At 46.2% G+C, this 11645-nt stretch overlaps 1 protein-coding gene and 1 long non-coding RNA gene across 3 annotated transcripts; one reads left to right on the forward strand and one right to left on the reverse strand.

Moving 5' to 3' along the window:
- The first annotated feature begins 303 nt into the window (after positions 1-303).
- On the forward strand, positions 304-1385 carry LOC117190170 (THO complex subunit 5-like). 2 transcript variants are annotated; one of them, XM_033395232.1, is made up of 3 exons: positions 304-391; positions 462-998; positions 1058-1385. In XM_033395232.1, the coding sequence occupies exons 2-3, from the start codon at positions 615-617 to the stop codon at positions 1298-1300; spliced, it is 627 nt and encodes a 208-aa protein (XP_033251123.1). In that variant the 5' UTR covers positions 304-391; positions 462-614; the 3' UTR covers positions 1301-1385. The 2 variants fall into 2 exon arrangements, with proteins under 2 accessions (XP_033251123.1, XP_033251124.1); XM_033395233.1 differs by having other exon boundaries at positions 468-998.
- Positions 1386-10766: 9381 nt separating this feature from the next.
- Positions 10767-11285, reverse strand: LOC117192001. Its single transcript, XR_004474141.1, has 2 exons — positions 10966-11285; positions 10767-10887 (listed from the first exon to the last, which is right to left on the reverse strand). It is a non-coding gene; the product is annotated as an uncharacterized LOC117192001 (long non-coding RNA).
- Positions 11286-11645: the final 360 nt, after the last annotated feature.

Genomic DNA, 11645 nt, shown 5'->3' on the forward strand with positions numbered 1-11645 from the left:
TGTTGAAGTGGTAGGATATAAAAGTGAAGCTCAGATGCAGGAGTTGACAAACCTAAAGCAAAACCCAAAAGCAAGGCGCGACTACTCTGAAAGGGACATTGAATTGTCGGGAAAGCCTGAGGAAAATCCTTTGAACAAAGAATTAAGTCCTCATCCTCTGCACATTCGCATCACGGTAAGATTAAACCAAAACATACGACTATAGAATTGAGCATTTCCAATAATACAAACCATCAGGGGTAAGTTTTAGCGAGTGAATTGCTTAAGCAGCAACTATATTTTAAAACATTTTCATGTTTTTAGGGATACTAATTTCGTTCAGCATCCCCTTCGGCATTTGTTTGCAAACGATTTGGGTAATGAAATACCTATACCCGGTATTCAATACGATGTAAGACAAGCAACAAGCTATAATTTTCCTATATATATGTATGAATCATAAAATTATATATTTGCGTTAGTTACAGAATAAGGATCTGACACCAGAGGAATGTATACAATATCTGGAGTCTAAGGACTTTGGAAAAGCATACTGTTTGTTACAAAGTATATGCTCTATACCAACAGTCAACAGCTCGATTTTGTATAAGCATGAGCTGAACTTGAATAAAATCATGCGGGAGACCATAGCTCGCATTACACGGCGCTGGAACTCTTGGTTAAATCTAAGTCAGCAAATACGTGGTCTGACTAACAAGGACATCGATTTGTATGCACTAAAAGAAAATGTCTATCCTGCGGCCTTGTCTTGCAGCCTAGTGCAGTGGACGGCGATCACTCTCGAGGAATTCCTAGCCCAAAATTCAGGCGTACTAAACATTTCTCCGGATGAAAAGGGCATAACATACAATTCCTATCGTGCTGTGATTGTTCGTGGCTCTGCCAAAATGGAGTTTTTCATTCGAATACCGAGTAATTATCCATTGGAAATGCCACTCAGGATATTGAGTGTGCATTGGAACGGTCGCCGTACGTCGCAGAATAATGCAGCTATCAAGGTTAGTTTGTTCAGACTTCCATGCGTTATATATAAGCTTATTTTGATACCATTTTGTAGATGATGGAGTACTGGACCAACTCATTGCAACCCCAACAGCTGGAAGCAAATTATCGTATTCTGTACGTTCAGCTTTTCCGAACTATTTATCGTTTTGACATCTTTCTGGAGACAGAAGGCTCAATGCAGACGACTATAGAATACACCAAGGAAAAGCCTTATATAAGTTCATTTGCAAAACGATGCCGATTGCGTTTATATAAATACATAAAAAAGGGTTCCGTACACGCATTCAAACAATAAGGACCTAAAAACCGTTAATTGTTGCCGTTATTAAGGATCATGTGGCGCCGAGATGACGTAACCTAGCAGAAGTAGAGCGTTTATTTTAGGGATTGTTACCCATTACCGCTTGACTCATAAGCCATTTTAACGAAGCATGATCGGTAATAATGACAAATTCATGCCCTTCGATGTAGGTGCGAAACTTTTTAACACACAGTACAGCTGCTAAACACTCTTTTTCTGTAACCGAGTAATTTCGTTGGCATTGATTTAGCTTTCTAGACATATATGCGATCGGAACCTCGTTACCTTCTACATCTTTTTGCATAAGTACTCCGCCCACGCCAGTATGACTCGCATCGCAGTGAATAGCGAATGGAATCCGAAAAAATGGACTATGCAAAACGGGAGCACTGCAAAGTTTACTTTTCAGGTCTTCAAATGCAAGTTGGGCCTCATTCGTCCATTCAAACTTACGTTTCTGTTTCAACGTGTCCGACAATGGAGCGGCCAGACCGGCATAATTTCGAATGAATTTATGATACCAGCCAGTTACTCCTAAAAACCTTCGTACCTGTTTGACTGAACGAAGTGTTGGGAATTCCCGAATGGCTGAAACTTTTTCTGGATCGGTTTTAATAGTTCCATCCCCAATGACATGGCCAAGGTATCTTACTTCCTTCAAACAAAATTTACTTTTTTCGACATTAATTGTTAACCCAGCTTGTTTTAACCGAGATGCTAACTCGGATAACACACGCACATGGATTTCGAAAAAAGAAGATACAACGAGCAAATCATCTAGATAGACGAACACTTCATGTCGTAACTGAGAGGGTATAACTTTATCCATTAATTTACACATGGTTTGTGGAGCGTTGGTTAGTCCAAATGGCATCACTGTGTATTGATACAGGGGTCTCCCCGGGACGGTGAACGCGGTCTTTTCGCGAGCGTCTGAAGTCAATGGGATCTGCCAATAGGCATCCTTCAGGTCGATGCTGGAAATATATTCAGCTTTTGGTAGTCGGCTTAATATTCCATCGATCAAAGGCATGGGATATGCGCTCTTTACTGTGACTTCGTTGACCTTACGGCTATCGAGACATATTCTCACCTTTCCAGGTTTCCTAACGAGAACGACTGGTGACGACCATGGACTATCGGACTCCTCAATAACGCCAAGCGCTATAATTCTATCTACTTCCTCAAACATGACCTTTTCGACGTCAGGAGATACCGAATAGTGCCGCTGTTTAATTGGCTTTGCATCCCCTATATCGATATCGTGACTTATCCAGCTGGTTCGACCTAGACCTTCTTTGGCGAATGACGGGAACATTTGGATAGCCTCTGACAACATGGCCTGTTGCGAATCCGTTAGGCTTATATGCATATGGCTTATGTGACCAAACGACATTTGATCGTGGCACTCATCGACCGGAGCGAGGAAAACGGCAAGATGTCAGCGGCACAGTGGAAGCTTGTGCACGCGCGTCTCGTCGACGCACTGTTTGCACACATGGAAGAAGACCCCGCGGCCCCTATGCCCACGTTCGATGGTGCTGGGTGGCTAAATGGGGTTAAGATCCTAAAGTGCAACGACGATCCAACCCTAAGGTGGCTGACGCGTACGGTCTGCCAACTGGAGGCGATGTGGGAGGGGGCCAAGCTGGAGGTTGTGGACCGAGAGCTTATCCCGTCCAAGCCTAAGGCGAAGGTACTCTTCCCCATCACAATCCAGGGAGACCGAGCGCTGAAGCTCCTTCAGCGCCAAAACGCGGACGTGCCAACGACCGACTGGAGGATCCTACACATTGGTAGCCCACTACCCAACGAGGGGGGCCAATGTGTGATCCTCCAAATAAACAAGGAGGCAGAGGACCTGCTGTATCCCAAGTTCGGGAAGATGGCGTGGGGCATGGGTAGCGTCTACCTGCGCCTCAAAAAGCGCCACCCTGAGGACAAGGACGCGCATACCCTGCAGGTAGGCGAGGTGGAAAAGGACTTAGGGCTCGAGTCCATCGTGGAGACCGCCCAGGGTCTTGCGCTTGAGGACGAAGACGAGGAAGACGGTGACCTGACGTTAGTAGTCAACCCGTCGGATGCAAGTGAGCCAGCCACCCATGCTGAGTGTGCTGCAGCTAAACTTGCATAAAAGCAAGGTAGCGTCGGCGGAGCTCCTCATCGCCATGGAGCAAGGGCTCGCCGACATAGCTCTAGTCCAGGAGCCCTGGATTGCGACAGGCAATTCAGTGGCCGGACTAAAGTCCTCAAATCACAGCCTGTTCTACGCAACAACGGTAAGCAGGAACAGAACCGTCGTACTCGTACGAAAGGGAATCCATGCTTACCTTATGTCTCATTACAGCACGGATGACCTGACGGTTGTGATGCTGGAAAGCGAGGAAAAGCGCCTTCTGGTGGCTTCCTGCTACATGGCTCACGACATACCCGCACCACCCGACGAACTCAGGAGCCTGGTGACAGAAGCCGGCACCAAAAACTATCAACTCGTCATCGGGACGGATGCCAATGCCCACCACAATGTGTGGGGAAGCACCGACATCAATGATAGAGGTGAGTCACTCTTAGACATTATACTAGCAACTAATCTATATATAGCAAACGTCGGGGAGGAGCACACCTTCGTAGGTCCGAGTAAATACAACGAGCTAGACCTAACACTAGCAACGGGAAACAGTACTACGGTATCTCAGATCTCAGTATTCTCAGATCACAAGTACATTCAGTTTAAGTGCGACTTCAAACATTCTTCGAAGGTAATAGTCTATAGAAACCCCCGGAATACAAACTGGGAAAAGTTTAAAAAGACAGTTACTTCGAAGCTCGCGAGTCCGGGCACAGTGAAATCCGCGGAGGACATAGAGAAGTTTCTAGAGACCCTATCCAACGCGTTGCTGGACGCCTACCACACATCGTGCAAACCCTCGAGGACGAAGAAGAGGTCCAAGCCACTCTGGTGGAGCCGGGATCTCCCTCTTCAAAGGGACAACCTCAAGGAATTCTTTAAGATCGCCAAACAAGCGAACGAAGGGATCGTCTATGAGGAATACAGACTCCTACTCAGGAGCTACAAGAAGGAAATACGCAAAGCACAGCGGAACTCGTGGAGGACCTTCTGCTCCAACATCGAGAAAGTACCAGAAACCGCACGGCTACGGAAGCTGCTCTCTAAGCAGCCTACCATACAAAGCCAATTAAAGCTAGATGACGGACAGTGGACAGAGGGCAGTGACGAAGCCCTAACAGCACTAATGGAGGAACATTTCCCTGGTTGCACCGAGGTCGCTGATGCCAAAGAGCACCAGGACCTAGCAACCGAGGAACAACACCCCCCAACAGATCTGTTAACCACCAAGCGAATCCACTGGGCAATAGACTCCTTTGCGGGGACAAAAGCACCAGGACTTGACGGGATATTCCCAGCCATGATGCAATATTCACAGCTTGTATAAGTACTGGCTATATCCCTATCCAATGGAGAACCTCGAGAGTTGTCTTCCTCCCAAAGGCAGGAAAGTGCAGCCATGCGAGTCCCAAGGACTATAGACCGATAAGCCTTGCCTCCTTTATATTAAAAACGCTAGAAAAGCTGCTGGACTTACACATCAGGAATGAGGTAGGGGGACTGATGTCAACCAACAAGCATGCCTATACTAAAGGGAAATCGGTGGAGACCGCACTACATTCGGTAGTAGCTACCATTGAGAAAGCCCTTCACAATAAAAAGTATGCACTGGGAGTATTCGTGGACATCTCCGGAGCATTCAACAACGTGGCTACGGAAGCAATAACAAATTGCCTGGTAGCAACTAATACACACCCAGCAATCAACCTGTGGATAAGGAACCTCCTAGGTTGCAGACGGGTGCAATCAGAGTGGGGCACCGCTTCTATGGTGAAAGAGGCACACAGAGGCACACCCCAGGGTGGAGTCCTGTCGCCCCTCCTGTGGAATCTGGTGGTCGACGACCTCATCAAGAGATACGAAAGGAAGGCCCCAATAATAACAGCTTATGCGGACGACATAAGCATACTTATTACGGGTGTTTGCCCATCGACCCTCAGCTCACTAATGCAACGAACACTCAGGGAGATACGCGAGTGGGCGGAAGAAGTAGGACTCAGTATCAACGCGGACAAGACGGACCTCATCCTCTTTACCAAGAGGTACAAGGTACCGATATGGACCCCCCGAAGATCAATCAAACTAGGCTAACCCCAAAAACACAAGTCAAATACCTGGGCCCGGTACTGGATAGTAAACTGGCATGGAAACCCAATGTATTGGAAAGGGTGAAGAAGGCCACCATTGCGCTTTATGCATCCAAGAAGATGCTCAGCAGCACATGGGGCCTATCTCCGGCTCTGATGCATTGGATTTACATCTCGGTGGTGCGACCAACTCTGCTGTATGGAGTCTTAGTGTGGTGGCAAGCTACTGGAAAGAAAACGTATCATAAGCTTATGGAAAGGACTCAGCGACAGGCTTTGCTTTGTATCACAGGGGCGCTGAGGTCAACCCCAACAAAAGCACTCGAAACCCTACTTGGAATCGAACCCCTAGACATCCACGCCCGTCTGACTGCAGGAAAGGCAGCACAGCGCCTCATCGCTTCAGGAAGTATGTCGCCACAAGAATACGGGCATAGTTCAATTGGAAGGGAAATGAACAGATCAACTGATTACATGACCCCCCCAAATATGCCTCGATGTAAAAACAACTGCATCCTCGGGACCTGAAGACTGGAAAATCGGAAGAGACCAAACGGAGCACCTCAATATATATACGGACGGCTCCAAGATGGACGGAGGAGTAGGAGCGGGCCTATACTGTACAGACCCTGAGATAAGGCTGTCATATAAGCTACCGGACCATTGTAGCATATTCCAGGCAGAGGTTTTTGCCATCAGGAAAGCAGCAGAGGTCGCTCTTCTCACTGAAAGAGCACACGATGCGGTCAACCTATTCGTCGACAGCCAAGCGGCGATAAGATCCATGCAGTCGTCCGCAGTCAGTTCCAGAAATGTCTTGGCGAGCAGGGAGGCAATAGATACCCTAAGCACGACAAAGTCAGTGCGGATCTACTGGATTCCCAGCCACCAGGGCATCGAAGGGAACGAGACGGCGGACGTACTAGCTAAAGAAGGCGTCGGGCTGGCGAATACGAGAACCGAGAACGTGCCTGTCTCCCTCAGAACGCTGCAAAGCGATCTAGAAAAGCAGGCCGGATCACAAACCGAATGTAGGTGGAGGAGTACCACCGCCTGCAGAACCTCGAAAATCATGTGCAAGGAACGCAATGACAAACTCAGCCACTACCTGCTGCACCTACCACGGAAGGACTGCAGATTATTAGTGGGAATATTAACGGGACACTGCCTGGCTGCGGCGCATGCGACAAAGCTAGGAATCACAAACAGAGATAGTTGTAGGAAATGTGACGAACCTGGGGCAACCGAAACCCTAGAACATCTCATCTGCAACTGTCCTGCTCTCTTAAGGGCAAGGAGGAGATACCTGGGCGCCCCAGTGCTGGCATCACTGGAAGATGCCTCCAAGAGGACGCCACAGCAACTACTGGCCTATGCGAAAAATACCTCGATCCTCGAGGACTTCAAAACCCACTAAACACTGCCGCGAAGGTTCAGATCAGATCATTTTTATAGCCAAAAGGAACAAATCAATTTGCACTGGCTACGCAGCCCCCGACGTCACGCTCAGACTGATTTTCTGTCTCTCTCGCACGCACTCCTTGTCGTGTCGTTTAATATTAGCGGCTTCTGCCGGAGGAGAGCCATACTGACTTAGTATCGGGTATAACTGTAGAGTTGCGGTCTCCGCAGCAACTCACAACGTTCCCCCTCGTTTTTTATACCCGATACTCAAAATGAGTATTGTTATACCCGATACTCAAAATGAGTATTGGGGTATATTAGATTTGTGGTAAAAGTGGATGTGTGTAACGTCCAGAAGGAATCGTTTCCGACCCCATAAAGTATATATATTCTTGATCAGCATCAATAGCCGAGTCGATTGAGCCATGTCTGTCTGTCCGTCTGTCCGTCCGTCCGTCTGTCCGTCTGTCCGTCTATCCATCTGTCCGTCCGTCCGTCTGTCCGTCCCCTTCAGCGCCTAGTGCTCAAAGACTATAAGAGCTAGAGCAACGATGTTTTGGATCCAGACTTCTGTGATATGTCACTGCTACAAAAATATTTCAAAACTTCGCCCCGCCCACTTCCGCCCCCACAAAGGACGAAAATCTGTGGCATCCACATTTTTAAAGATACGATAAAACCAAAAACGCAGAATCTCAGAGAATGACTATATGTTCTAGAGTGTAAAATCTCAACCAGATCGTATAATTATTATAGCCAGAATCAAGAAAACAATTTCATTCTTTCTCGCTCTGTCTCTCTCTAACACACAGGTTTCATGGTCGGCTTTGCCAATTGCAAAATATGAGTTCAAGGATCTCAGAACCTATAAGAGCCAGAGCAACCAAATTTGGTATCCACACTCCTGTGATATCGGACCTTGACCGTTTCGTGTCCAAATTTCGCCACACCCCCTTCCGCCCCCGCAAAGGACGAAAATCTGGGGCATCCCCAAATCTCAGAGACTATTAAGGCTAGAGTAACCAATTTTGGTATCCGCACTTCTGTTGGATCTCACTATAAAACGTATATCTCAGAATTTCGCCCCACCCCCTTCCGATACTCAAAATGAGTATTGGGGTATATTGGATTTGTGGTAAAAGTGGATGTGTGTAACGTCCAGAAGGAATCGTTTCCGACCCCATAAAGTATATATATTCTTGATCAGCATCAATAGCCGAGTCGATTGAGCCCTGTCTGTCTGTCCGTCTGTCCGTCCGTCCGTCCGTCCGTCCGTCCGTCCGTCCGTCCCCTTCAGCACCTAGTGCTCAAAGACTATAAGAGCTAGAGCAACGATGTTTTGGATCCAGACTTCTGTGATATGTCACTGCTACAAAAACATTTCAAAACTTCGCCCCGCCCACTTCCGCCCCCACAAAGGACGAAAATCTGTGGCATCCACATTTTTAAAGATACGATAAAACCAAAAACGCAGAATCGGTGAGGATGACCATATCTTTTACAGTGCGAAATCTGAACCAGATCGAATAATGATTATAGCCAGAATCAAGAAAACAATTTCATTCTTTCTCGCTCTGTCTCTCTCTAACACACAGGTTTCATGGTCGGTTTTGTCAATTGCAAAATATGAGTTCAAGGATCTCAGAACCTATAAGAGCCAGAGCAACCAAATTTGGTATCCACACTCCTGTGATATCGGACCTTGACCGTTTCGTGTCCAAATTTCGCCACACCCCCTTCCGCCCCCGCAAAGGACGAAAATCTGGGGCATCCACAAATCTCAGAGACTATTAAGGCTAGAGTAACCAAATTTGGTATCCGCACTTCTGTTAGATCTCACTATAAAACGTATATCTCAGAATTTCGCCCCACCCCTTCCGCCCCCACAAAAACGAAAATCTGTTGCATCCACAATATTGCACATTCGAGAAAACTAAAAACGCAGAATCATAGATAATGACCATATCTATCAGATTGCTGAATCTGGATCAGATCGGATCATTTTTGTAGCCAAAAGCAAGAAATCAATTTTCAGTGGCTACGCAGCGCCCGACGTCACGCTCAGACTGATTTTCTGTCTCTCTCGCACGCACTCTTTGTCGTGTCGTTTAATATTAGCGTCTGCCGGAGGAGAGTTATACTGACTTAGTATCGGGTATAACCGTAGAGTTGCGGTGTCCGCAGCAACTCACAACGTTCCCCCTCGTTTTTTATTTCTTTTAAATTTATTATATATATAAATATATATTGCTAATACTGTAACAGATAACGAAGCAGGAGGCTAGGATCTGAAACGGTAGACGAGCAGATGGAGGGTATGATCGAGATCCATGCACGCGTTGCTGCCGGTCTCATGGTTAGTCGGGTAGAGTGGGGGTGGGGTAGGGAGAGATCGCGTCACGAGCATTAGGAGCAAAGACAATAAAAATAAGTTTCGCGTGCGGTTCAAGGTTCAAACGGAAGAAATTTACAGAGAAATGACAGTGTAGGGAGATGAGTCAGCGGAACTAATTCGAGCGGGAGTTGCTTGCGGTGTCATTGCAACTCGGTATGCTCACCCTTCCTTGATCGCACCGGTCCAAATAGGCTGAGTAATGGGTAACGATCCCTAAAATAAACGCTCTACTTCTGCTAGGTAACGTCATCTCGGCGCCACATGATCCTTAATAACGGCAACAATTAACGGAAGTTCATTACAAACAGTTTATTCATTAAACTTTCCTACAAGCTCTCATGGCCGCTAAGAGGGTAGATATATATGTATGTATAAAGGCTACTAATGTAATAAGGATAATATGTTCAAAGAAGCTGCAATTAATATTAATTATATGTATATATATAAAAATATCATGATGAAAGATCTTATTAGACTAGGGTCAACTAATTATAAAGAGTATATTCAGGAATAATGGTAATTACGTTACACAAATAGAAATATATTCGAATGGTTTTCAGTTTAAATGCAAAAACAAGGGACGGATGGATGCATCTTTAAAGTGCACAGCAATTGCTTGTGGGGTAATCCCAATCATAAGTTCGGTTGTCGATAGATTCGGAATTGCAGAAAGTTACATTGCTTGCGAAAGAGCAGAACAAAACAAACACGTGAACAATTGGATTGGTCAGCGTTACAGTACGGCTGGGAAGTTTACGGTCGAGGCATGGAATCTTTAATGTTGCTTCGACTTGCGTACAATTTTGAATTCACATATAGCAGACGTTCACAGGTTATCACTCACATTACGATCAAATCCAACGATGAAAGCGCTTCCATGTGGTCGATGAGGGTGGCTGAAAACTTGTAAATATCAGTGTGTCAGAGTAGATAGGCGATACGCGCGAGTATTAGTCTTAGTTCGTTTCCTTCTAGCTGCACATTTCTTTATGATAAGCCAAACAAACCGAATCACACGAATTTAACTTTTAATGTTAATCCTAGGGTCAGTACAATAGTGGGGTTCCAAAGTATTATTCTAATATGAAGAAATGCATGGGCATAGCCATCATGATCGAGACACCGAATGACTTCATCAGCAACGCAAACAGTATTTCGGCACCGGTAAATGCCTTCTCCTTTAGCGTTACTGTTCGTATGCGGGTGGCGTAAGCGACGTAGCAATGACGAAAGTCACTGAAGAGGGAATAGTCAATTTCACACATATGTACATATGTATGTCACTGCACGCGTAGATAAAAGCCCATCGACCGTTTTTCACTGGTGTAGGCCGAGCAAGGCTTGTATGTGTGTGGACCCACGCCGGTACACGCTGCGGTAAATACAGTGATGCTCACATGTATGCAGACGCCACGCCGAAAGAAGATTTGGGGCGAAGACGGCTAACACATACTGTAGTCGATCGGGACGCTGGGTATTTATATGTGTGGTAAGGTGACGAGACTGTAGTGGGTACGGCTTACGGCACTACGACCGGCGTTTCGTACGGTATTACGTACGGCCAAACCTATGGTTAGGTTTTTAAGAAAAAAAAACGAACTTTAATTTTCTGTTGTCCGGCAGTTGGGGTACAATTTTCACTCACCCGATGGGTTCGGCCTTCGCTTAATAAACGTAGGAATGGTCGGCTGATCTTTTGACTAGATCTTAGCCACGATGGACACGCGGTATTTACGGTCGAGGTTAGAATTTTTCCTTTCACTGCACTACTTGAGTATTTTCCTCAGACGTCCGTCTGGGATCGCGAGTAAAATTGGAAAGAACATGCCCAAGCCACTCTCCTTCCGCTTGAGCCCTTGGTTCTCTCATTCCCCTTTTCTCACCACACCTTGACAGTAGCCGCTGTTAACTTATGTCATTTTTTTCTTGCGCGTAACTGCCCAAAAGGTGCAAGGTGCATGTCTAAGGGAAGGGGAAACCGTGAGACGGTTATCCGATATTTTTGGTTGGACAGGCGCCACTACAACACCCCCCTACCAAGATCACACTTGGCAGTGATACAATGAAAAGAGTGATCCACGCCTGAAACCTCATTGTTTTATATCTTTAGCATGGAATTTCCCTTGGATTCGTCCTTGTAGGTCCTCGAGTTCGTAGTAACTATTACTAAGTCTTTTTCTCACCCGGGCTTTCACGAAAGTAGGTGCCAGCTTGGCATTAAAGCCTCTGCTAAAGTTACTTTGCTGGAAGTTTCTTTTATACACTTCCTGACCAACGACAAACAACACGTCTCGACTACGCAAATTACATATATACTTTTTCGTT

This window comes from Drosophila miranda, assembly GCF_003369915.1.
Source record: "Drosophila miranda strain MSH22 chromosome Y unlocalized genomic scaffold, D.miranda_PacBio2.1 Contig_Y1_pilon, whole genome shotgun sequence".
Lineage (NCBI taxonomy): Eukaryota > Metazoa > Arthropoda > Insecta > Diptera > Drosophilidae > Drosophila > Drosophila miranda.

What these genes read in the sequence shown, in the direction of transcription:
- LOC117190170 (XM_033395232.1), top strand. Translation starts at nt 615, where the DNA reads ATGCGGGAGACCATAGCTCGCATTACACGGCGCTGGAACTCTTGGTTA. An exon ending in AGAATAATGCAGCTATCAAG is followed by an intron (nt 999 to 1,057) that starts GTTAGTTTGTTC and finishes ACCATTTTGTAG; the next exon opens with ATGATGGAGTACTGGACCAA.